This window comes from Bos indicus, chromosome 7 (genome assembly GCF_029378745.1).
Source record: "Bos indicus isolate NIAB-ARS_2022 breed Sahiwal x Tharparkar chromosome 7, NIAB-ARS_B.indTharparkar_mat_pri_1.0, whole genome shotgun sequence".
Taxonomy (NCBI): Eukaryota; Metazoa; Chordata; class Mammalia; order Artiodactyla; family Bovidae; genus Bos; species Bos indicus.
This window is the reverse complement of record NC_091766.1, coordinates 17297971-17323910: the sequence shown is the minus strand read 5'-3', so window position 1 is coordinate 17323910 and position 25940 is coordinate 17297971. Positions and strand designations below refer to the sequence as shown.

Genomic DNA, 25940 nt, shown 5'->3' with positions numbered 1-25940 from the left:
TTTACATGATGACCATCCCTCAGTAAAGTGGTTAAAAAAAAAAAAGAAATCAACATCACTAGAGGTCTCAGCTCTTCTGAAAAATATTATCACCCTTTTCACACAAGATATTCACTTCAGTTAAACTGGTTTCAAAAGAGTCTTTAAAGATAAAGAATAACGACTAACTAGACTGGGTTTCTCTACGTTGAGAGTTTCTATAGTTTATCTTACAGTAGGCTTTTGGAAGGGAAGAGAAATATAAATAAAAAAGGAAATGAATGTTGAGAGAAGGGAAAGGATCAGGAAATAACAAAGGTAAAGTCCATGGTCTCCAGATCTCCAGAGTTCTAATTATTCCCTCCAGATCCCAAGTGGCCTCATTTATTTATATTCCAAGTTTAGACCTAGGAGACAAGGGGGTTTGGGCTTCCCAAGTGGCATTAGTGGTAAAGAACCTCCCTGCTAGTGCAAGAGACTTAAGAAATGCAGGTTTGACCCCTGGGTTGGGAAGACCTCCTGAAGGAAGGCATGGCAACCCGCTCCAGTGTTCTTGCCTGGAGAATCCCATGGACAGAGGAGCCTGGAGGGCTACAGTCCATAGGGTGGCAAAGAGTCGAACAGTACTGAGCGACGACTACTGCTACTACTAACCTTGCTCCTAGGAGCCATTATGCTATAATCATCCTTGCAGAACCTTGCTTATTTCCCGGAATTGGAGTTGTTGAGTCAAAAGACAGGTAGAAATGAAAGGGTTTTGATAAACATCAACCACCTGCCTTCTAAATTTTGTGACCATCCAAAATAAATCCTCATGGGGCTTATTTATCCCAGGAACCCTTGTCACATCCTGCTTGGGAGTGCTTCTAAGGTTGTCATTCCTGGAACCTCGACTGCTATGGGAAGCAGGTGCCTGTTGCTACTCTCTGGTGAGTAGAACAAAGAATTCTCCCCACCCTCCAGTACCCTGGATACCCCAGCTTTGGTTGCTTTCTAGAATTTGGCACTTTCTCCAGAAATTCCTGTGTGTGTGTGCCCTATTCCAAACTCTGATACCGAGTCTCTTAGTTGCTCTCCTCCAAAGCAGAACTGAGACAAAAACTTGGATTTAATTAATTTAGGCTTCCCAGATGGTGCTAGTGGTAAAGAACATGCCTGCCAATGCAGGAGACATAAGAGATCTGGGTTCGATCCCTCGGTGGGGAAGATCCCCTGGAGAAGGGCATGGCAACCACTCCAGTATTTTTGCCTGAAGAACCTCATGGACAGAGGATCCTGGTGGGCTACGGTCCATAGGGTCCCAAAGAGCCGGACACAACTGAAGCAACTGAGCACAAACAGTTTGGGAAGGAATCCCAGGAAGGCTTTAGGATTCTTTGGGAAGGGAAGCCAAAGAGGGAAGAGAGAAGAGTGGTGGTGAGGGGTCAGCACTGTGGGTAACTGGCACTCCAGTCCTGCTGGGTATCCTTTCTAAGGCACAGTATGTAATGTGCCTTAGAAGGGCAAAGAATCTGGACCAGTTCCCCTCCTGTGCTTCTTGATGCCCTTCACGGGTTGCAGAAAAACATCCTTTTACAGAAAGATACGGTAAGTTATCTGCTTACTGTGCAACCCTTCCTGGGTAGGCTTAGGGGACATGGCAAGCATCTAACATGCTGACTGACCACTATGCGGGTCCAAACTTGGAGGATCATTGCTTAGTATATTACTGTAACTGGAACCTACCCACCTGTCTGCTCTGAGCTTTAGGGACTTCAAGATAATAAAAAATACCACTGGGGGAATCAAACACAGTTTAAGGCTAGGCAGTTTGTAAGCAGTTCTTAGAAGCAAGCACGTGATGGCCATTACTTTATGACAGAAATGAACATATTTTTTCTTTTTGTAAAGATCCAGGTAATCATTATTCTCAGCTTTGGGGGCCATTTTGATCCCTGTCTTAATGCCTCAACTCTGCTTGTTGCTTTATAAAAGCAGCCAGAGTGGGACAGATCTTTTGGAATTTGTCTAGTGGGGTTTTCACAAAACTGCACTGGAAAACCTCATCCCCACCCACAAAAAAAGTAAATAAATAAATAAAAGCAGCCACCAACCTTTTGTGAACTGATGGGCACTGCTGTGTTCCAATAAATCTTGATTTATAGACATAGGAATGTGAATTTCAGGTAATTTTCATATTCCATGCATGCACTATATTCTCCTTGATTAAAAAAAAAAAAAAACATTTAAAAACCACTAAAAACTTGGCAACCCACTCTAGTACTCTTGCCTGGAAAATCCCATGGATGGAGGAGCCTGGTGGGCTGCAGTCCATGGGGTCGCTAGGAGTCGGACACGACTGAGCGACGTCACTTTCACTTTCACGCATTGGAGAAGGAAATGGCAACCCACTCCAGTGTTCTTGCCTGGAGAATCCCAGGGACGGGGGTAGCCTGGTGGGCTGCTGTCTATGGAGTTGCACAGAGTTGGACATGACTGAAGCGATTTAGCAGCAGCAGCAAAAACAATTCTTAGCTCATGGGCTGCACAAAACCAGGCGGGGGTCTGCATTTGGCCTAAGGCCATAGTTGGCTGACCTTTGCCCTATGGTCATACTTCTTTATGTGTCAAAAAAGTATTCACAAGGAAAATGCAGAGGCTTGAGGGTATTTTTTAGCTGTGCTGGATCTTCGTTACTGCTTGCAGACTACTTTCTAGTTATGGCGCTCAGGCTTCTCATTGCGGGGGCTTGTCTTGTTGTAGAGTACTGGCTCTAGGGTGCACGGGCTTCAGCACTTGCGACGCACTGGCTTAGTTGCCCCATGGCATGTGGGATGTTCCCAGACCAGAGATCTACCCTATATCCCGCACATTGGCAGGTAGATTCTTGACCACTGAGCCACCTGGGATGCCCAACGAAGTGTCTATAAAAGCCCCCAAATGATGGGATTCCGAGAGCTTCTGGGTTGGTGAACACATGGAGATTTGAGGAAAGTGGTGCCAAGAGGGCGTGGAACCCCCACTCCCTTCCTCATACCTTGCCCAGTGTATGTCTTCCATTTGGCTCTTTCTGAGATATATTCTATGCGTGCATGCCAAATCATGTCAGTCGTGTCCGATTGTGACCCCATGGACATAACCCACTAGACTCTTCTGTCCATGGGATTCTCCAGGCAAGAATACTGGAGTGGGTTTCCTTGCCCTTTCAAGAATCTTTCCAACCCAGGGGAACCCACGTCTCTTATGTCTCCTGCATTGGCAGGCGGGTTCTTTACCACTAGTGCCACCTGGGACGCCCAATATCCTTCTACAATAAACTGGTAATCCAGTAAGTAAATGGTTTCTCTGAGTTCTGTGAGCTGCTCTAGCAAATTAATTGAACCCAAAGGGGGAGTCATTGGAACATCCAATCCATAGCCAGTTGGTCAGAAGCCCAGGGGACAACTTGGAATTGTGATGGGTATCTGAAGTCTTTGGGACTGAGCCCTTAACCTGGGATAGCTGATACTCTTTCTGGGGAGTTAGTGCCAGAACTGAGTTGAGAGGGACACATTCGGAGGTTGGGATTGACATGTACACACTACTCTATATAAAATAGGAATTCCCTATTCCAGTGGTTAGGGCTCTGCACTTCCACTGCAGGAATCACAGGTCTGATCTTTGGTTGGAGAACTTAAGATCCCACATTTCATGCTGCATTACAAAAATAAAAAATAGATAACTAATAAGGACCTATTTTAGGCTTCCCAGGTAGCATTAAAGGTAAAGAATCCACCTTCCAATGCAGGAGACATAAGAGATGTGGGTTTGATTCCTGGGTGGGGAAGATCCTTGGAGGAGGGCAGGGCAACCCACTCCAGTATTCTTGCCTGGAGAATCCCGTGGACAGAGAAGCCATGGTGCAACCATGGTGGATCCATAGGGTTGCAAAGAGTTGGGCACAACTGAAGCAACTTAGCATAGCACAAGGACCTATTTTATAGCACAAGAAACTCTTCTCAATACTCTTGTAATGATCTATATGAGAAAAAAAATCTAAAAAAGAGTTGGGGGGGTGGGGAGAGGAAAAAAGAACTGAGTTTAATTATAGGATACCCAGCTGGTGTCAGAGGATTGCTTATTGTTGTGGGAACTCCCATCGTCCCCCACACACACTGGACTTGGGTGTAGAGTCTCTTAAAGCTGTAATCAGTACTGTGACATTAGTGTTTATAGCCAATCTAGAAGAATCTGCAGTGAAGCTAGCACAAGTATGACTTGACAAGAGGAGACAAAGCCCCCCAGACTGACTCAGGCTTCAGCCAAGCAGAGCCTCAGGGCATCTCCCATCCGCTTTATCTCTGCCCTTATTCTTCTAGGTCTCAGTGTCCTCCTGGCTCTGTCAGGATTGGAAGCAAAGGAGGCTGGAGGTGAGTGTGTTGCTATTGTTCAGTTGCTCAGTCATATCCTACTCTTTGCGATCCTATGGACCTCAGCACACCAGGCTTCTTTGTCCTTCACTATCATTGCAAATACTTCATACTTCAATGAGAAAAAAGACACCTTGGTTTGTTTTTGTAGTTGCATACATGAACCTCACTTTTCTACACTATTCGCTTGTTGGTTATCCTCCTCGTGTTTCCTTTTTTCCAGCCTTCAGTTGTTGTTTTTCAGTCACTAAATCATGTCTGACTCTTTGCAACCCCATGGACTGCAGCACACCAGGTTTTCCTGTCCTTCACCATCTCCCGTAAGTTGCTCAAACTCATGTGCATTGAGTCACTGATGCCATACAGCCATCTCATCCTCTCTCAACACCTTCTCCTCCTGCCCTCAATCTTTCCCAGCATCAGGATCTTTTCTAATGACTCAACTCTTCACATCAGGTGGCCAATGGATTGGAGCTTCCGCTTCAGCATCAGTTCTTCCAGTTAATATTCAGGGTGGATTTCCTTTAGGATTGACTGGTTTGATCTCCTTGCTGTCCCAGGGACTCTCAAGAGTCTTCTCTGGCACCACCAGCCCCCAATACATGTAGCCAAAAAGAGCTTTATTGTTGCAGGGTTTTTTTGTTGTTGTTAATTATTCTGGTTAGCTGATTCATATCTGGAATGAGAAGCTGGTTTATTTTTAATCCACTGACTCAGTCAGTCCATCAGTGTTTGAGGAAACTAGTCCTTGGGGAAGAGGACCTTGAAAACCAGCATGTGCTGTGCAAAAAGGATGCTAGTGGCCAGAGAGAGCCCTCAGTAAGGAAACATAGGTGCTGAAATCTGGAAGTTCTACTGACAAGCAAAATTGGTATTAGTGGCAGAGGTGGGGAATGGGTGGGGCATGGTGAGCATCTATGTTCAGCAGTAGGATGGCTTCCAAAAGGATGCCAATAAGCTATTCCCAAGAGGAGGTTCTTGCGACTGCGGCATCTGGTACATCATAGGTGCTCAATGAATATTTCTTAAATGAAATGAATGAACAAGCGAATGAATGGATTCTATGTTCCTTGCAGTTTCCTGTCCTCCGTGCCCAGAAAATGCTAACTGCCTCAATGGCACCTGCGTTTGCAAAGATGGATTTGAGTCTGTGTCTCTGTGGTACTCGAGGTCCGCTCAGAAATGTGAAGGTAAAGAAGAAGTCCGCATTCATGTTGGCATTTGAAAGGGACCAGGGGCAACCTTCCTAGTCTCAAATACTGTGTCACCTAGTGCTGCTGGTACTGCAATGGTACAATGATATTACAAAGTGGAAAATATTAGGACTGCCTCACTGTCCCCATAGAAGCCCCCAGCCCTTGCCTTCTTTTCACGTGCATCCCAATGCTGGCTTAGTGAGCCCTGATATTGGCTTGGTTTTTCTTCAGAGAAAAGTGGAGTTCTCAGGACCCTGGACTCTTAAAGTCTCAAGCACTGGTGATTGGTTTTTTTTTTGGAGGGGTGTGTTCTAAGGATTCCACAAGGGCGGGGAGAATTTCTTTTGTTTATCACTCAATACATAGGAAAAAGAACAATATCACATGGCAGATGCCCAACAAATAAGTGTTCCCTAAAGGAACAAATGAATAAACTCTCTCATCACTCAGCATCTTTCGTGGTGTGGTCCCAACTTAGCTTTTCAGTTTCACTTTTCACTATTCTCATCAGCTCTGGCCAAATCTCTTTTTCATTTCTACAAATTCTAAAGATCAATCTAAATGCCAAGGGCAATACCACTCCTGAATCCTGATTGCTAGAACTGGTTAACTGTTTGATGGCTTTGTTGTGTCAATTCATTAGGTGAAACAGAAAATAGTAGACTATTTAAGATGTATTTATTCCTTTTTAACTTCATTTTACTGTGGCAAATGTATGAATTACAATTTACCATGTGGCTCAGTTGTGTCCAACTCTTTGAGACCCCATGGACTGTAGCCCACCAGGCTCTTCTGTTCATGGGATTTCCCAGGCAAGAGTATTAGAGTGTGTTGCCATTTCTTCCTCCCGGGGATCTTCCTGATCCAGTGATCAAACCCAGGTCTCCTGTCTCCTGCATACGCAGGCAGATTCTTTACCACTGAGCCACTTGGGAAGCCAGATGTATCTTTCAGTGGTTTTTAATACATTCACATTGTCCTGCAACCTTCTCTACCATCCAACCACAGAACTTTTTCATCATCTCAAATGGAAACTTTGTACCTATTAAATGCTAAATTCCCATTCCTACTCCTCCCCCAGCCCTTGGCAGCCACCATCCTGCTTTCTATCTCTGTTAATTTGACTCCTTTCAGTTCAGTTCAGTTCAGTGGCTCAGTCGCGTCCGACTCTTTGCAACCCCATGAATCGCAGCACGCCAGGCCTCCCTGTCCATCACCATCTCCTGGAGTTCACTCAAACTCACGTCCATCAAGTCGGTGATCCCATCCAGCCATCTCATCCTCTGTCATCCCCTTCTCCTCCTGCCCCCAATCCCTCCCAGCATCAGAGTCTTTTCCAATGAGTCAACTCTTTGCATGAGGTGGCCAAAGTACTGGAGTTTCAGCTTTAGCATCATTCCTTCCAAAGAACACCCAGAGCTGATCTCCTTCAGAATGGACTGGTTGGATCTCCTTGCAGTCCAAGGGACTCTCAAGAGTCTTCTCCAACAGCACAGTTCAAAAGCATCAATTCTTTGGTGCTCAGCTTTCTTGACAGTCCAACTCTCACATCCATACATGACTACTGGAAAAACCATAGCCTTACTAGACCGACCTTTGTTGACTCCTTTAGGGCCCTCCTATAAGTGGAATCATATGATAATGTATTTATTTATTTAAATTGTTTTTTTCAATTATAGTAAAATATGTATAATGCAATTTACCATTTTAATCACTGTTATTCACTGACTACTTTGTTACTGTACTTCACTGTTATTTAGCACATTCATACTGTTGTGCAACCATCGCTGCCTTTTGTCTCCAGAACGTTTTTCATCTTGCAGAACTGAAACTCTTTCCCCGTTAAACACTAACTTCCCTCTTCTCTCCCCCTATCCTCTGGTACCCACCATTCTACATTCTATCTTGGAATCATACAATATTGGATGTATTTTTTTAGATGTTGTATTTTGAAACAGTTTGAGACTTAAAACTGCAAAACAGTGCAATGAATTCTGTAGAGCTTTTACTCAGTTCTCTAAGGTCAGCCAATGATATGACAACCATCATACAGTGAGCAAAATCAGAGGATGAATAATGGGACAATAATATCAACTAGACTAGAGACTTTATACAAGTTTTACCAGTATAAAGTTTTACCCCCTGAAATCCACCCCCTTTTTTTTTTTCTGTTCTAAGAGCCATTTCAGTGTCTCATATTGCATTTAGTCATCTCAGTCCTGCCTCATCTAATCTGTGACAGATTCTTAATCCTTCTTTGTCTTCTGTGATCTTGATCCTTTTGATAGGACATCAGAGAAGGCCTTCTGAACTTTATTTCACTCCACAGTGCATCCTAGAAATTACTTTGGCTTTATAAAGTAACTTCAGGAAAATTGTCATCTCTGTATTGAATCATCTTAACCAAGGAGAGATGTTCTGGGTACATTTATAAGTGATGTTGGGTAGTAGAGATCTCATGGGCAAGGGAAAACAATATGGTTTTATGAGAATAAAAAGTGATATTTTCTAATGATATTTTCTCTTGATTCACAGATATTGATGAGTGTGCGAGAGGGCTGGCAAAGTGCAAGAAGAAAGCATATTGCAGAAATGGAATTGGAAATTACTACTGCAGCTGTGTCCCACATTATCCTCTCTTCAACTGGGTGGCTGGTATATTTACAATTAATCATGCAGAATGTTATGGTAAGAATCTCCAGATACTCCAGTAATCAAATACTCCACTATGAAAAAGGAGGCAGGAGAAGATCCCTTGAGAGTTTCACCAATTTCAGGCTAGGGTAACAAGGTAGAGATCTGTCCTGGTCCTCACCCTTCAATCCATTGTTGTCCTTGGTAACCATTTCCTGGGAGATTTCACTCAAGCCCATGGCAATAGCCACCATCTCCAAGTAGATGCCTTTGTTGTTGTCGTTCAGTCATGTCCAACTCTTTGCGACCCCATGGACTGAAGCACACCAGACTTCCCTGTCCATCACTATATCCCTGAGTTTGCTCAAACTTAGGTCCATCGAGTTGGTGATGCCATCCAACCATCTCCTCCTCTGTCATCTCCTTCTCCTCCTGCATTCAATCTTTCCCAGCATAAGGGTCTTTTCCAATGAGTCAGCATTTCACATCAGGTGGTCAGTGTCACTTAAAATATGATGCTAGGTAGACAACAACTGATCGTTATTATCCCAATTAACACCTGTTTCTTTGGGAAGGGTTTCCCACACCCTAAACATGGTCCTTTTCTGTATACTGCCAAGACGTCTCATCCTATGTATTAATATGCTGGACTCTTATAATCACTCAATTATTTGCTTGGCAACTTTGCCATAGGCTGCAAACTCCACAAGGGAACATATTTTGTCTCTGTTTTTAAAACCCTGAAGTATAGTTGCTTTACAATGGTGTGTTAGTATCTGCTCTACAATGAAGTGACTCAGCTCTGTGTATACACATATCTGCTTCCTCCCATCGCCCTCCATTCCACCCATCCAGGTTATCGTAGAGTGCTGAGCTGAGCTCCCTGCAATACTGCAGGTTCCCACCGGCTATCAGTTTTACACATGGCAGTGTATTTAGGTCAGTCCCAGTCTCCCAGTACATCTTTCCCTCTACCCCTTCAGTGCTCACATGTCTGTTCTCTATTTCTGCCCTGCAAACAGATTCATCCATAAGGTTTTCTAGATTCCACATAAATGTGTTAATATACAGTATTTGTTTTTCTCTTTCTGACTTACTTTACTCTGTATGACAGGCTCTAGGTCTACCCATGTCTCTCCCAATGACCCAGTTTCATTCTTTTTGTTGGTTTGTTTTGTTTCTTCTACTTATTTATTATTATTTAATACTTAAATTTTATATTTCATCTTAAAATGTATTTTATCTTAATTCTTAGTTATTTTTGTTCACTTTAAAGAAATTACTGTTTTCTAGATTCCATTGTTTCTGATGAGAGGTTAGCTATCAGTCTAATTGGTTTTCATTTGAATATAATCTTTTTTTCTCTTTGTCTTTGATTTTCAGCAGGTTTTTTTTTTAGGTTTTTAAAAAATTTATTTTGTTTTAATTGAAGGATAATTGCTTTACAGAATTGTGTTGTTTTCTGTCAAATCTCAGTATGAATCAGCCATAGGTATACATATATCCCCTCCCTTTTGAACCTCCCTCCCGTCTCCCTCCCCACCCTACTCCTCTAGGTTGATACAGAGCCCCTGTTTGAGTTTCCTGAGCCATACAGTAAATTCCTGTTGGCTATCTATTTTATATATGGTAATGTAAGTTTCCATGTTACTCTTCCTATACATCTTCTCCTCTCCTCCTCATTCCCCATATCTGTTCTCTGTGTCTGTTTCTCCATCGTTGCCCTATAAATAAATTCTTTAGTACCATTTTTCTAGATTCCGTATATATGCATTAGAATACGATAATATCTTTCTCTTTCTGACTGACTTCACTCTGTATAATAGGTTCTAGGTTCATCCACCTCATCAGAACTGACTCAAAGGCATTCCTTTTTACGGCCGAGTAATATTCCACTGTGTATATGTACCACAGCTTTTTTATCCATTCATCTGTCAATGGACATCTAGGTTGCTTCCATGTTCTAGCTATTATAAATACAGCTGCAGTGAACATTGGGGTACTTGTGTCTTTTTGAATTATGGTTTTCTTAGGATCTGTGCTCAAGGGCGGGATTGCTGGGTCATATGGTAATTCTATTTTTAGCTTTTTAAAGAACCTCCCATACTGTTCTCCATAGTGGCTATATCAATTCACATTCCCATCAACAGTGAAAGATCATGGCAGCTGTCTCTATTCACCTATAAGATTTAGCCTCCCTCTTAGTAAATGCTCCATGAACACTACTGACTGAATTTTTAAATGAGAAACCCCATCCTAATTCCCTTTGAAAATTCTACCTTAGAAGAGATTTGGGAATTCTTAGAATGAAATTAGGATGGTATTTGAGTGCAGAAGGAAACACTCAACTTGAATGTGATTGGAAGAAAGATCTATGTTAGAGTGTGTTATTTCCCATATTTCATTTGACTGTTACTTTTCTTTCTCAGAGGATGCCAGTGATAAGACACAAGCACCAGGGGACATTTGGGTAAGTAAGGTGTAGCCTAGGTTTGAAAAACAATCAGTCTGACCATACATTTCTCCTGCTCAAATACTACCATGGCTCTCTATGACTTTTGTTGTTGTTATTGTTCAGTCGCCAAGTCGTGTCTGACTCTTTGCAGCTCCATGGACTGCAGCATGCCAGGCTCTCCTGTCCTTCACTAACTCCTGGAGTTTTCTCAAATTCATGTTTGTTGAGTCAGTGATGTTATCTAACCATCTCATCCTCTGTTGCCCCTTCTCCTTTTGCCTTCAATCTTTCCCAGATCAGAGTCTTTTCCAATGAGTTGGCTCTTTGCATCAGGTGGTCTTCCGATGAATATTCAGGGTTGAGTTCCTTTGAGATTGACTGGTTTGATCTCCTTGCTGTCCAAAGGACTCTCAAGCATCTTCTCCAGTATGGAGAAGTTGGAAAGTATCTCACAGTTGGAAAGTTTCTCACAGTTGGAAAGTATCAACTCTTTGGTGCTATGCCTTCTTTATGGTCCAGCTTTCACATCTGTGCATGACTACTGGAAAGCCCATACATAGTCTTGACTATATGGACATTTGTCAGCAAAGTGATATCTTTGCTTTTTAACCTACTGCCTAGGTTTGTCATAGCTTTCCTTCCAAGATGCAATCATCTTCTAATTTCATGGCTGCAGTGACCATAAGCAGTGATTTTAGAACACAAGAAGAGGAAATCTGTTACTTGCCTTTCTGTTTGCCACAAAGTGATGGGACCGGAGGACATGATCTTAGTTTTTTTAATGTTGAGTTTTAAGCCAGCTTTTTCACTCTCATCAAGAGGCTGGCTCACTTAACCACACTTACGTATATTCCTGCTTTTCAAAGTTTCAATAACCATCTACCTAATTAGTTTTATTTCTTTGAAAGGAAATGCTGAGGAACAATGGAAGCAAAAACTACATTGCAAAACAGGCGACCCAACTACTTCAACATGTAGAATTGACCATATGGAATGAGAGTTTTGTTTCTCCAGGAAAGTATGAAAATTCTGACCTTAACATAGGTAAGAAACACTAAGCATTAGTTTTAAGGCCAGAAAATTTTATGAAAGTCATCTTTCATCAGACCTTGTGTTAATATATTCACATATCATGAACAGAGTTCACTTAAGTGATTTTTCCCAAATGCAGAAGACTGCTCCCAGGTGACTATTCCCTTGGAAAATTTTTATTTTTTATTGTTAAATTTTTAAAAATTGAATTATAGTTGATTTATGTTATTGTGTTAGTTTCAGGTATATAGCATAGGAGGGCTTCCCAGGTGGCACTAGTGGTAAAGAATCCACCTGCCAATGCAGGCTTTTTGCCTAGAAAATCCCATGGATGGAGGAGCCTGGTAGGCTGCAGTCCATGGGGTCGTGAAAAGTCGGACACGACTGAACGACTTCACTTTCACTTTTCACTTTCATGCATTGGAGAAGGAAATGGCAACCCACTCCAGTGTTCTTGCCTGGAGAATCCCAGGGACGGGGGAGCCTGGTGGGCTGCTGTCTATGGGGTTGCACAGAGCCGGACACAACTGAAGTGACTTAGCAGCAGCAGCAGCAGCAGCAGTAGCCAATGCAGGAGACATAACAGATGTGGGTTCAATTCCTGAGTTAGGAAGATTCCCTCGAGGAGGGCATGGCTACCCACTCCAGTATTCCTGCCTGGGGAATCCCATGAACAGAGGAGCCTAGCTTCAATCCATGGGGTTGCAAAGTCAGACATGACTGAATTGACTTAGCATGCACACATGCATGTATAGCATAGTGATTCAGTACTTTTGCAGATTACATTCCATTGTAGATTATTATGAGATATTGGGTATAACTTCATGTGCTATTCAGTAAATCTCTGTTGCTTATCCATTTTATACACTGTAGTCTGTACCTGTTAATCCCATAGTCCTAATTTATCCCTCCCCACTGCCTCTCCCCTTTGGAAACCATAAATTTGTTTTTTATGTCTGTGAATCTGTTTCTATTCTGTACATACACTCATTTGTATTATTTTTTAGATTCCACATGTAAGTGTTATCTGTAGCATTCGTCTTTCTATGACATTTTATTAAGTATTATATTCTCTAGATCCATCCGTGTTGCTGCAAATGGCAATATTTCATTCTTTTTAATGGCCAAGTAATATTCCAATATGTACCACATTTTCCTAAGTCAATCATCTGTTGATGGGCACTTAGGTTGCTACCATGTCTTGGCTGTCGTGCACAGTCCTGCTGTGAACACTGGGGCAAGTGTATCTTTTCAAATTAGAGTGTTTGTTTTTTCTGGATCTATGCCCAGGAGTAGAATTCCTGGATCATATGGTAGCTCTGTTTCTAGGTTTTTTTTTTTTTTTTTCATGAAAACTCTATTTCTTGGAAAACTTTTAAATGCTTAGCTTCCCTTGTTTAAAAAAATTAGTTCTCCTTTCCCCAGGCGCCCCATTCATTACACATTGTTTAAAGAAAATTTTTCCCTTTAAAAATTCTATAGTAAAGGTTGAGCTTGCCTGTTTCAGCCAGCTCTGGGAAGCATGACAGTCTTCTCTCTTCCCCTGAGTTGTGTGACCCACATGTGTTGCCTATACTTTCGACATTTCATCTCCACCAGTCAGAAATGTTAGGGGAGGACCACATGGTCTACCTTGCATGCAGTAAGTAAAATGACTAGTAATGGATCTGTCAAAGAAGGGAGTTATTAGCAAGTTTTTTAGGCATGAGAACTGAGCAAAGCAGGACTCACTTTCCTAATGTTTCCAGTTTATGAAACCAAGAAGTGCAATGAGACAAGTGAGAAGACTGTTCTAGAAGCTGGAAACAACACGATGGATATCGACTGCCCAAATGCTTTCAAAGGAACCACAAGAGGTACTGTGTCTAAGATGACCTATACTCTTGACCTATAACTTCTAGGCACTGTTGTCTCATTTCTAGGTGATGAAGCCAAGCTTCCAAAGCATTCAAGGTAAGAAGACTCTTCTGGCAGAATTTAAAGATCTGCCTTGACCACTAACCAGGCAATTTTGAGGACACAGTTTGTATGGACTTTGTGATACACGCGGAGGTTCAAACAGAGATTCCTTGACTTAGTTCCTTAAAAGGGACTGGCTGGTGCCTGCTCAGTTTCATGTGCTGATCCAAAAAGCTTACTCTTTTTAAAAAATTTTATTTTTTAAGTGAAGTCCCTGGTGGCTCAGCTGTTAAGACTCCGCCTGCAATGCGGGAGACCTGGGTTCGATCCCTGGGTTGGGAAGATCCCCTGGAGAAGGGAAAGGCTGCCCACTCCAGTATTCTGGCCTGGAGAATTCCATGGACTCTATAGTCCGTGGGGTCGCAAAGAGTCGGACACAACTGAGTGAGTTTCACTTTCGTAGTTGATTTACAATGTCATGCCAATCTCTGCTATATAGCGAAGTGACTCAGATAATACACTTTCTTTTTTAAATATTCTTTTCCATTATGGTTTATCACAGGATATAGACCATAGCTCCCTGTGTTATAACAATAGAGCCTTGTCGTTTGCCCGTCCTCTATATAACAGTTTGTGCCTCCTCGCTCATCCTACATGCCCAGTCCCTCCCTCCCCCATCCACCTCCCCATGGCAACCTCAAGCCTGTTTGTGTCTGTGAGTCTATTTCCATTTTGTAGGTAGGTTATTTTGTGCCATATTTTAGATCCACATGTAAGTGATATCATATGGCATATTTGTCTCTCTTTCTCACTTACTTCACTTAGTATGATAATCTCTAGGTCCATCTGTGTTACTGCAAATGGCATCATTTCATCCTTTTTTTGGCTGAGTAATATTCCATTGTATATACATACCACATCTTCTTTACCTATTCTTCTGTTGATGGACTTTTAGGTTGTTTCCATGCTTTGATTATTGTGAACACTGCTGCTATGAACGTAGGGGTATATGTACCTGTTTGAATTATAGCTTTAGCAGGAAATATGCCCAAGAGTGGGATTGTTGGATCATGTATTGGTTTTTTGAGGAACCACCACACCATTTTCCATGGTGGCTGCACCAACTTACATTCCCACCAAATGTAGTATAGAAGCATTTCCTCAGAGAAGCTCACTCTTGATGATGGCACATGAGTTGCCTCAAACACTCTTTCCCTTGAGAAGCATTATATAATCTCTCTATTCTGCTAGCCTGCTGCTGCTGCTGCTAAGTTGCTTCAGTCATGTCCGACTCTGTGCGACCCCATAGACGGCAGCCCACCAGGCTCCTCTGTCCATGGAATTCTCCAGGCAAGAACACTGGAGTGGGTTGCCATTTCCTCCTCTAATGCATGAAAGTGAAAAGTCAAAGTGAAGTGCTCAGTCGTGTCCGACTCCTAGCGACCCCATGGACTGCAGCCCACCAGGCTCCTCAGTCCATGGGACTTTTCAGGCAAGAGTTGGCAAACTTTTTCTGTAAGAACACAAGAGGACAAATATTTCTGGTTTTGGGGCCAGATGGTTTTTGTTTTATCTGCTCAACTCTTGACATTGTAGTGTGAAAGCAGCCATTGGTGATATGTAAATGAAGGGACATGGCTGTGTGCCAATAAAACTTTATTTACAAAAACAGGTCGTAGGCTGGATTTGACCCCCAGGCCATAATTTGACACCCTTGCTTTATTCTGTCATTTTATTTAAGTCACTGCATCACATCCACACTATGCGACCCTTTCTAATTTATTTATTTGTTTGTTGTCTATCTCTCCCATGACATCATCTCCCTGATGGCAGGGACTCTGCCCATTTTGTTCCCTGTTGTGTTGTGATGCCTGGAACACTGTCCAGTACACAGTAGATGCTCAGTAAACATGTGACAAATGAATGAATGAATGCATGCATGAAAAGTATTTCAAAGAGAAAGACCCAGTTACCTTGAGAGAGTGAAATACTTGTTCCTATGCTCCTCTGTAAAATTCCTGGCTACTGGTTAATCTTCACTGTTTACTGTGAGCTGTAGAAGAGAGGAGGGAGAGGGGAAAACATCTAAAACTGAGTTGATTTTTATTATTTTTTCAACCATTCACTCCTTTTTAAAATCTATTTTTTAATTGATTTTCGGTTGTGCTGGGTCTCTGTTTCTGCTTGCGGGCTTTCTCTGAGTTGCAGTGCTCAGTATTTCTCATTGTGGCGGCTTTCTCACGCATCCAGCCTCCACAGGATGCATGGGCTTCAGTACTTGTGATTCACAGGCTCTAGAGCACAGGCTCAGTAGCTGTGACTTACTTGCTCTGCGGCATGTGGAATCTTCGAGGACCAGGGATCAAATCCATTTCCTCTGCATTGGCAGTGATTCTTATCCACTGGACCACCAGAGAAGACCAGTTGGTTTTTTTAGATCGAGTGATATAGGTGGTAAGTGGTTTGGGGTAAAACTGGCATGGTGGCACGTGAATGATTGCAGTTTAGGAAACCGTGTCATACTGTGCATTCAACTTCTATGACTTAAATTCTTCTAGCATGAAAAGGGAAAGGGAAGAGGGTGGGAGGGAGACAGAGAGAGAGAAAGAGAAAAAGAGAGAGAGAGAGGCTGAGCGAGAGAGGTAGGAGGAGGGAGTGAGGGAAGGGTGAGAGGATAAATTGAACAGAATGGGCCGTCACGATACTTTTCCATTAAATTAGATACCCAGGAGTCAGCTTGAGGTGGAAGATGGGAATTATTTGGAATACTTTTTAAATTAATTTTTGTTGGAGTATAGTTGCTTTATAATGTTGTGTTAGTTTCTACTATCCAGCAGAGTGACTCAGTCATGTGTATACACATATCCCCTCTTTTTTGGATTTCCTCCCCATGTAGCTCAGCACAGAGCATTGAGCAGAGTTCCCTGGCTATACAGTAGGTTCCCATTAGTTATGCACTTTATACATAGTGTTGATACTGTACAGGGCTTCCCAGGTGCTGCAGTGGTTAAGAATGCACCCGCCAGGGCAGGAGATACAAGAGGTGTGGTTCAGTCCCTGGGTTGGGAAGATACCCTGGAGTAGGAAATGGAAACCCACTCCAGTGTTCTTGCCAGGAAAATTCCATGGACAGAGGGGCCTGGCGGGCTACAGTTCATAGGGCTGCAAAGAGTTGGCCAAGACTGAGCAACTGAGCACACACACATCAGCAGTGATATATGTCAGTCCCAATCTCCCTGTTCATCCAGCGCCCCACTTCCCCACTTGGTGTCCATACATTTGTTATTTAGGTCTGTGTCTCTGTCTCTTTGGCAAATAAGATCATCTGTACCATTTCTCTAGATTCCACATATGCGTGTTAATATATGTTTGTTTTTCTCTTTCTGGCTCAGTTCACTCTGTATGACAGTCTCTAGGTCCGTCTGTGTCCCAACTTTATTTCATTTTATAAATGAGTAGTATTCCATTGTACAGACATACCACATTTTCTCCATCCATTCCTTTGTTGATGGATATCTAGGTTGCCTCCGTCCCTTGGCCACCATAAACAGTGTACAGGAATGAATATGAGGGAGTCATCATCTATTCAGAAATATTTGATTTCTTCATCCCACATGAGTTCCAGGCTTCTCAGGTGGTGCTAGGGGTAAAGAACCTGCCTGCCAATGCAGGAGATGTAAGAGATGGGGGTTTGATCCCTGGGTCGGAAAGATCCCCTGGAGAAGGAAATGGTAACTCACTCCAGTATTCTTGCCTGGAGAATCCCACGGATAGAGGAGCCTGGCGGGTTACAGTCCATGGGGTCGCAGAGAGTTGGACATGACTGAACGGGCACATGCACATGTGCGTGCCCACACAAACACACACACACGCACACCTGAGTTTTACCTTCTGGAGACAAACATCTTGCCTTATGATTCTCCTTTTGATGTCTAATGTTCATATATAAATATTTTACAACACATCGATAGAATATTTTGCACATGCTGCTGCTAAGTCGCTTCAGTCGTGTCCGACTCTGTGCGACCCCAGAGATGGCAGCCCACCAGGCTCCCCCGTCCCTGGGATTCTCCAGGCAAGAACACTGGAGTGGGTTGCCATTTCCTTCTCCAATTCATGAAAGTGAAAAGTGAATGTGAAGTCGCTCAGTCATGTCTGACTCCTAGTGACCCCATGGACTGCAGCCTACCATGCTCCTCCATCCATGGGATTTTCCAGGCAAGAGTACAGGAGTGGGGTGCCATTGCCTTATATCCCTTATAATGTGTGATACATTTGACTATATATTACATATACAGAATAATCCCTAAGCCACATGTAATGTATTGATTGGGCAATGGAAAAGACTTCCAAGTGCAATTATGACTTTATATAACCCTTACAACCCCTTACAACCCTCACACAGAACACTAATGTACCAATTCCCCAACCTCTAGATACCCTAGCAAACGTGACTTTTCTTCCATTTTCTCAGATGCAAGTGCAGTGGCGCTTATCACTTATCGATCTCTTGGGGATATTCTAAATGGATCCTTTTTCAGTGATAGAAGAGGGATAAAGGAAGTCAACCTGAACTCTCAAGTGATAAGTGGCTCCATTGGTGTGAAGGAAAAAGTTGATCTATCTAAACCTGTGTTCCTGACCTTCCAACATACTCAGGTGAGCAAAATCTAGGCTTTACCTTGAACAGGTGAATTATCAGTCCAGGCAGGAAACTGAATTCAACTGTGATCATTCAGAGTTAAGAGAACTAACAAATGTTGAGGCACTCAGAGATGGCAAATGTGAGACAGCTGGTATCACACTTAAGCATAAAAAGGCAATGGGGGAAAAAAAGCACTGGGGGGATGAGCATTGCCCAGTGAAGGCTGCAGGTATACAGGAAGATTGGCAATTGGAGATGGAGACAGTTGGCAGCAGAACAGCAGTACAGAAGAAATACCAGAGCTGCCTCTTCTCCCTCTCATCCATTTCTCTCATTGGTCTTATCAATGACCAACAACCTGGGGAAAGCAGTGCATAACAGTCAGTCCCAGGGAAAACCAGAGATGGGCAGAATAAATGAAGAGCAAATCCCACAGTGAAAGTGGGGTATGCAACACTTCCCCACAAGGGTTTCAGAGTTTTTCCAATCCAGTTTCCAACCCAGTGCACCTCACTTAACCTATAAAGTTGAAATGATAAAAACCAGAAGAAATCCACTTTCATGCTCTTCTCTTTCCAGCCAGGTGGTGGGAGGAGAAAATATTTCTGTGTCTACTGGAAAGGATCAAAGGATGGGGGCAGCTGGTCGACGGAGGGTTGCGCTCATTTGGGCAGCAATGATTCTCACACCCAATGCAAGTGCTCCCACCTTTCCAGCTTTGCTGTCCTCGTGGCTCTTGTTCCCAAGGTACAACAATTTATGGTCCCTTACAGTGAACTTGACTGTGTCCAGGAAGACTCTCCGAGTCTCAGGGAAAATAAAAAAAACAACTCTGAGATAAGGTGTCAAGCAGAATTACTTGAGAGGTAATTCCAGGAAGCATCAGTAAGGGACTGGGAAATGAAATGGGAAAGAGACAGAAGCCAATCAGAGAAGCCAGATGCCAGGTACCACTATGAGTAACTGGGGTTACTTCCCTCTGGGAGATTTTTGGAGTCAGGGTAGAAGACACACCTCAGAGTCATCCTAAATGAATGGCGAGAAAGCTGGGTTATTTATACACCATCTCCCTTCAGTCATTTGTTGAAAGCTACATCATCGACTCAATGGATATGAATTTGAGCAAATTCTGGGAGATAGCAGAGGACAGAAGAGCCTTGCGTGCTGCAGTCTATGGGGCTGCAAAGAGTCAGACGAGACTTAGCGACTGAACAACAACAACATCCAGGGAGTATTCATTCTCTTGACATGTCCATGGGCATGGGCAGAGTGTGCTCAAGCTAGCAGAGAAAGCCCTCAATCATTGAAAAGTCGGTTGTCAGCCCCTACGGTGGAAAGATCCATGGAGACCTGTTACTCTGCGAGAAATAGAGCTAACCCCCATCGCCCAGTCACACCAGAACAAAGGCAACTGACCATCACCCATGTAAAAGCACAGCCCCCTAAACTTCCCAGGTCCCAACCATACCTCAGATAACTCGCATTTAAAGAAATTTACCTAACTTGTTTCCCCACTTATTTTAAACTCCCATTTATTGATCATTGACTGGAAGATAACACCCTATTTCTTACGTAAACGCACAACCTCATTTTGTTCATTTAACAGATTTATATATAAGTAACTTTCTTGTTGTTCAGTCACTAAGTCATGTCTGACTGTTTGAGACCCCATGGACTGCAGCACGTCAGGCTCCTCTGTCCTCCACTGTCTCCTGGAGTTTGCTCAAATTTATGTCCATTTATAACCAGTGATGCTATCTAACCAACTCAATGAACATGAATTTGAGTAAACTACTATATGTCTGATGCCATTCCAGGCATTGTGGATACTACAGAGAACAAAACAGCCTTCATGAGATTATATTTGATTGCCGTCTTGTCCAATAGGATCAGACATATGGTTATTGAACACTTAAAATGTGACTAGTATGACTGAAGAAAAAAATTCTATTCCATTTGAATGTATTGAAATTAAGAAATAGTATAAAATATTTTTCCACTAAATACAACTTTGTTTTTTGGTAGGACGGTGCTTTACTTTCACTCTTTAAAATATAGCATTTGATTGAGATGCTCGGTAAGTGTTAAGTACATACTGGGTTTCAAAGACTGAATATGGAGGGAAAAGAGGACCAACTAGTTCATTAATAACTTTTACACTGAATGTAATTTGAACTGATTATATTTTTGTTATATCATTATATTAATTATATGACATTCAACACATTGAACTGATAGTATTTTGAACATGTGTACATGAGTGCTAAATTGCTTCAGTCGTGTCCGATTCTTTGTGAGTGTAGCCAGTGAACTATAGCCCACCAGGCTCCTCTGACCATGGGATTCTCCAGGCAGGAATACTTGAGTGGGTTGCCATGCCTGTCTCCAGGGGATCTTCCTGACCCAGCGATTGAACCTGCCTGTTACATCTCCTGAATTGGCAGGCAGGTTCTTTACCACTAACACCACCTGGGAAGCCCAGTATTTTGAACATGTACTATTAAATCAATTAGACTTGTTTCTTTTGACATTTTCAAAAATACGGCTACTAGAAAATTTAAAATTATGCACATGGCTCATCTGTTTCTATTTGTCAATGCTGGTCTAGCTCTGTGTGATAAATGCTATAACTACCCATATTTTGAAGAGGGAATCACCAAGTCTTAGAGAGATTAAGTCATTTCTTTGGGAGCTGATCTGGAAAGTCCATCCGATGCTCCATCAGGAACATACCTATAGAGCTGGAATAATATATTCCTCTTTTGGTGTCTTCTAGGAGGATCCTGTGCTGACCATGATCACCTATGTGGGGCTGAGCCTCTCCCTGCTCTGCCTCCTCCTGGCAGCCCTCACCTTCCTCCTGTGTCGATCCATCCAGAACACCAGCACTACTCTCCACCTGCAGCTCTCCATCTGCCTCTTTCTGGCCCACCTCCTCTTCCTCGTGGGGATTGATCAAACTGAACCTGAGGTAGGAGAATTAACATATTATTTATTTCATGGTCCTAATCCAATCTAGCCACTTAGTTTGGAGGAAAGATGGGATGAATGATGATAAACACCAATGATTGTGTAGGGTAAAAAGCAAGAATTCCCATTTTATCTCTCTGTGTAATTTTGAACATGACCCATAATTTCTTTTTTTTAATTTTATTTTTTAAGTATAAATTTATTTATTTTAATTGGAGGGTAATTACAATATTGTATTGGTTTTGCCATACATTGACATGACTCTGCCACGGGTGTACACGTGTTTCCCATCCTGAACCCCCCTCCCACCTCCCTCCCCATCCCATCCCTCTGGGTCATCCCAGTGCACCAGCCCCAAGCATCCTGAATAATGTATCGAACCTGGACTGGTGATCTGTTTCACATATGATAATATACATGTTTCAATGCCATTCTCCCAAATCATCCCACCCTCACCCTCTCCCACAGAGTCTAGAAGACTGTTCTATACATCTGTCTCTTTTGCTGTCTCGCATACAGGGTTATTGTTACCATTTTTCTAAATTCCATATATATGCGTTAGTATACTGAATTGGTGTTTTTCTTTCTGGCTTACTTCACTCTGTATAAAAGGCTCCAGTTTCATCCTCCTCATCAGAACTGATTCAAGTGTATTCTTTTTAATGGCTGAGTAATACTCCATTGTGTATATGTACCACAGCTTTCTTATCCATTCATCTGCTGATGGACATCTAGGTTGCTTCCGTGTCCTGGCTATTATAAATAGTGCTGCAATGAACATTGGAGTACACGAGTCCCTCTCAATTCTGGTTTCTTCAGTGTGCATGCCCAGCAGTGGGATTGCTGGGTCGTATGCCAGTTTTATTTCCAGTTTTTAAAGGAATCTCCACACTGTTCTCCATAGTGGCTGTACTAGTTTGCATTCCCACCAACAGTGTAAGAGGGTTCCCTTTTCTCCACATCCTCTCCAGCATTTATTGCTTGTAGATTTTTGGATAGCTCTACTGACCCACAGGGGAAAATGAACTACTCTTAGGATAAACCACTGATATTTTATAGTTTATTTGTTGCAGTAGCTATTGTAACCCTAACTAACACCATCAGTCTGACACTCAAACATTTTGTTAAATCAGACTGATGGTGTTAGTTAGGGTTACAATAGCTACTACAACAAATAAACTATAAAATATCAGTGGTTTATCCCAAGAGTAGTTCATTTTCCCCTGTGAGTCAGTAGAGGGTGAGTGAACAGGTGTAAAGGGTATCTCTCCTCCAACCTCAGGCCATGGGAGGCTCTCTCATAGCATACACAGCTTCCAAGGTCATCCTGAGATTCTTTCCATTTTGACCAAGTGGAAAGAGAAAGAGGGTGGTGGAGTCCTAGGAGAGGGGTTTATATGGACCTCTCAAATCCCATTGGCTAGAAGCCAGTCACATGGTCAAACTAACTGCAAGGAGTGCTGGGAAATGTAGTCTCTGTTTGGTAAGTTGAGTCCTAGTGACAAACTGAGGGTGGATGGAGGCTTGGCATTTTGGTGGATGTGACTTTGCTGGTTTCTGCCATACATTTCATAAATAAAATTAATTGGAACCATGACCTTTGATGTCTGAGAGCTAGAGAAGATGGATGTCCCAGTTCAAGCAGAGAGAGCAAATTCTCCCTTTCTCCAACTTTCTGTTCTATTTATGCCCTTGACAAATTGGATGATGCCAATCCTCATTGGTGAGGGCCATCTTTGTTACTCAGTTTATTGATTCCAATGCTAATCTCTTCCAGAAACATCCTCACAGGCATGCCCAGAAAAATGTGTTATCAGTTGTCTGGACATGCCCTAGCCCAGTCAAGCTGAAACATAAAATTAACCATCCCATCCCCCCAAATGCCAAAGTCAATGGAGTATTGATTTGCTAACTCTTGTCTATTATGGATTTGAGTGCTGCTCCCACAGTGGCTCAGATTGTAAAGAATCTGCCTGCAATAGAGCAGACCCAGGTTCAATCCTTGGGTTGGAAAGATCTCCTGGAGAAGAACATGGCTACCAATCCAGTATTCTTGCCTGGAGAATTCCATGGACTGAGGAGCTTTGCAGGCTACAGTCAATGAGGTCACAAAGAGCTGGACATGACTGAGTGACTAACACTTTCACTTTTCACCCATGACATTCATTTCTTGGCACTTCTGGCTTGCCCCATGCACAAGATAGGCAGATTTCAATGGTTGGTGAGAGTCCCTAGAAGATGTGTTTCCCCTAAGCAAAATGGCACAGGTGTAAGAATTGAAATTCCAGGCTAGCATGCAGGAAATAATAAGTGTTAAGTATATAATTTGACTTCCCAGGTGGTGCTAGTGATAAAGAACCAATGCAGGAGACATAAGAGATGCAGGTTTGATCCCTGGGCAGGGAAGACCCCCTGGAGGAGGGCATGGCAACCCACTCCAGTATTCTTGCCTGCAGAATCCCATGGACAGGGGAGACTGGTGGGCTACAGTCCATGGGGTTGCAAAGAGTTGGACACGACTGAAGTGACTTGGCATGCACACAGGCAAGGATATAATCGGGTACAGACTACATCAGCTCCATGTTCCTAACTCTACTCTCCCCCCAGGTGCTGTGCAAGGTCATCGCAGGTGTACTGCATTACCTCTACTTGGCCGCCTTCACCTGGATGTTCCTCGAAGGGCTACACCTCTTCCTCACTGTCAGGAACCTCAAGGTGGCCAACTACACCACTGCAGGCAGATTCAAGAAGAGGTTCATGTACCCTGTAGGCTATGGGGTCCCAGCTCTGATTGTGGCTGTATCAGCAACAGTAGGACACAAGAATTATGGAACGTATACTCAGTAAGCATGATGAGTGCATTCATGGTGGAAGTGGTGTCCATTACCAATACAAAATCTGAAACAGTGGGGGTAGGGAGGGGCTGGCAAACTTCCTATAAAAAAAAAAAAAAACAAAAAGAAAAACAACAGATGGTAACTATTATTGTTTTGCAAGCCATATGGTCTTTTTGGAAATTACTCAACGTTGCCCCTGTAGTGTTATAGACAATTTGTAAATTAATGGATGTGATTGTGTTTAAATAAAACTTTATTTACAAAAACAAAGAGAGGACCAGATTTGGCCTATGGGCCATAGTTGTAACCCTTGGAATAGAATCAAGTATGGGAGATTTTCTGCCTACTGAGTATTGGTAATTGCTTACTTTTACCAGTTTCATATTGCCATGTCCTTTTTCAGAATAAATTATATTGATAAATTATACTATTTTTTCAAATATAAGCTATGAAAGAATACAAAGTATTGGACATTAGAGTGCTTGGTACATGAAATATGCTTGATTATTAGTGTTGATAGTTTTTGTAGCTGAAAATTACTACTTTTACTCTCTTATTTTAGCAATCATTATTATTAGAATCCACCTTCAATGTGGGAGACCTGGGTTCAGTCCCTGGGTTGGGAAGATCCGCTGGAGGAGGGCATGGCAACCCACTGCAGTATTCTTGCTTGGAGAATTTCATGGACAGAGGAGCCGGGTGGGCTACAGTCCATGGGGTTGCCAGGAGTCAGTCATGACTGAGCAACTAAGCACAGTACATTATTAGAATACATTTATTGGGATTCCCTGGTAGCTCAGCTGGTAAAGAATCTACCTGCAATGCAGGAGACCTTGGTTCAATTCCTGGGTCAGGAAGATTTGCTGGACAAGGGAATGGCTACCCACTCCAGTATTCTGGCTTGAAGAATTCCATGGACTCTACAGTCCATGGGGTTGCAAAGATGCAGATAAGACTTTCACTTTTCACTTTCACATGGTATTAGAATACATTATTAGCTACAATCATTGGTCTTTAATTCTGTCAGGAAATGTATTAAAAATGCATGAACATTATCTCATTTAATCTTTACTATGAGATCTATATGATGGAAACTTTGATAAAAGAAATCAAAATAAATTCAAATAAATGAAGTGATAGTCCATGTTCATGGACAGGAAGACTCAATATTGTCAAGAAGTCAGTTTTTTCCTACTTGATCTATAGATTGAATGTATTCCCAACCAAAATCCCAGAAAATTATTTTGTGGATATTGACAATCTGGTTCTGATGTTTATAGGGAGTGGCAAATGACCCAGAATAGCTAACACAATATTGAAGGAGAAAAGCAAAGTCAGAGGACTGATAATACTATCTGACTTCAAGACTTGGTATATAGTCACAGTAGTTACTTAAAAGTGTTGAAAACATTTTGGTTGGCCCCACTTTATACTTGGGAAACTGAGGTTCAAAGCATGCAGTTTGCAAGAGATGAGGACCCATGTTTAATTCCACCTAATATTCAGATCTGAACCAAACAGGTATGGACACTGCTCAGATATTGCTACAGTAGCCGGAATTCAAGTCCTTTGCTTTCTCCTAAGAAATCAGCAGCTAATGCTTATCTTTCTCTCAACAGCTGCTGGCTCAAACTTGATAAAGGGTTCATCTGGAGCTTCATGGGGCCAGTAGCACTCATTATCTTGGTAGGTGACCAACCATTGATATTTACTGGTGAAACACCGAGTGTGTTTCTTACCTGTTAAAGTGGAAATGAGATGTGATAAGGAAATACAGCCTAATGTGATCAACCCTTCTTGCTGGAAATATTGTCTTCAGATGTCTTTCTTCAGCTTCCCCCAGCTCCCTGGTTCCTCTGATATAACATAACCCTCTGCTGGGAAGTCTTTTAAAAATCCAGGATT

The 25940-nt window shown here is 42.5% G+C and overlaps 1 protein-coding gene and 1 non-coding gene across 3 annotated transcripts in view; both read left to right on the top strand.

The window, feature by feature from the left end:
* The window catches only part of LOC109561678 (putative adhesion G protein-coupled receptor E4P), a 37152-nt gene that overhangs the window by 1061 nt on the left and 10151 nt on the right, over positions 1–25940 (top strand). For both annotated transcript variants that reach the window (XM_070792955.1, XM_019964322.2), the window contains exons 2-13: positions 814–908; positions 4317–4367; positions 5444–5557; positions 8099–8251; positions 10627–10667; positions 11561–11696; positions 13433–13540; positions 18058–18242; positions 18808–18975; positions 21005–21199; positions 23806–24041; positions 25655–25721. In XM_070792955.1, the coding sequence (XP_070649056.1) occupies positions 878–908; positions 4317–4367; positions 5444–5557; positions 8099–8251; positions 10627–10667; positions 11561–11696; positions 13433–13540; positions 18058–18242; positions 18808–18975; positions 21005–21199; positions 23806–24041; positions 25655–25721 (1485 nt within the window). In that variant the 5' untranslated portion in view covers positions 814–877. The remainder of the gene's footprint in view (positions 1–813; positions 909–4316; positions 4368–5443; positions 5558–8098; positions 8252–10626; positions 10668–11560; positions 11697–13432; positions 13541–18057; positions 18243–18807; positions 18976–21004; positions 21200–23805; positions 24042–25654; positions 25722–25940) is intronic.
* On the top strand, positions 1960–2024 carry LOC139184275 (U7 small nuclear RNA). The gene has a single exon (XR_011567865.1). It is a non-coding gene; the product is annotated as a U7 small nuclear RNA (small nuclear RNA).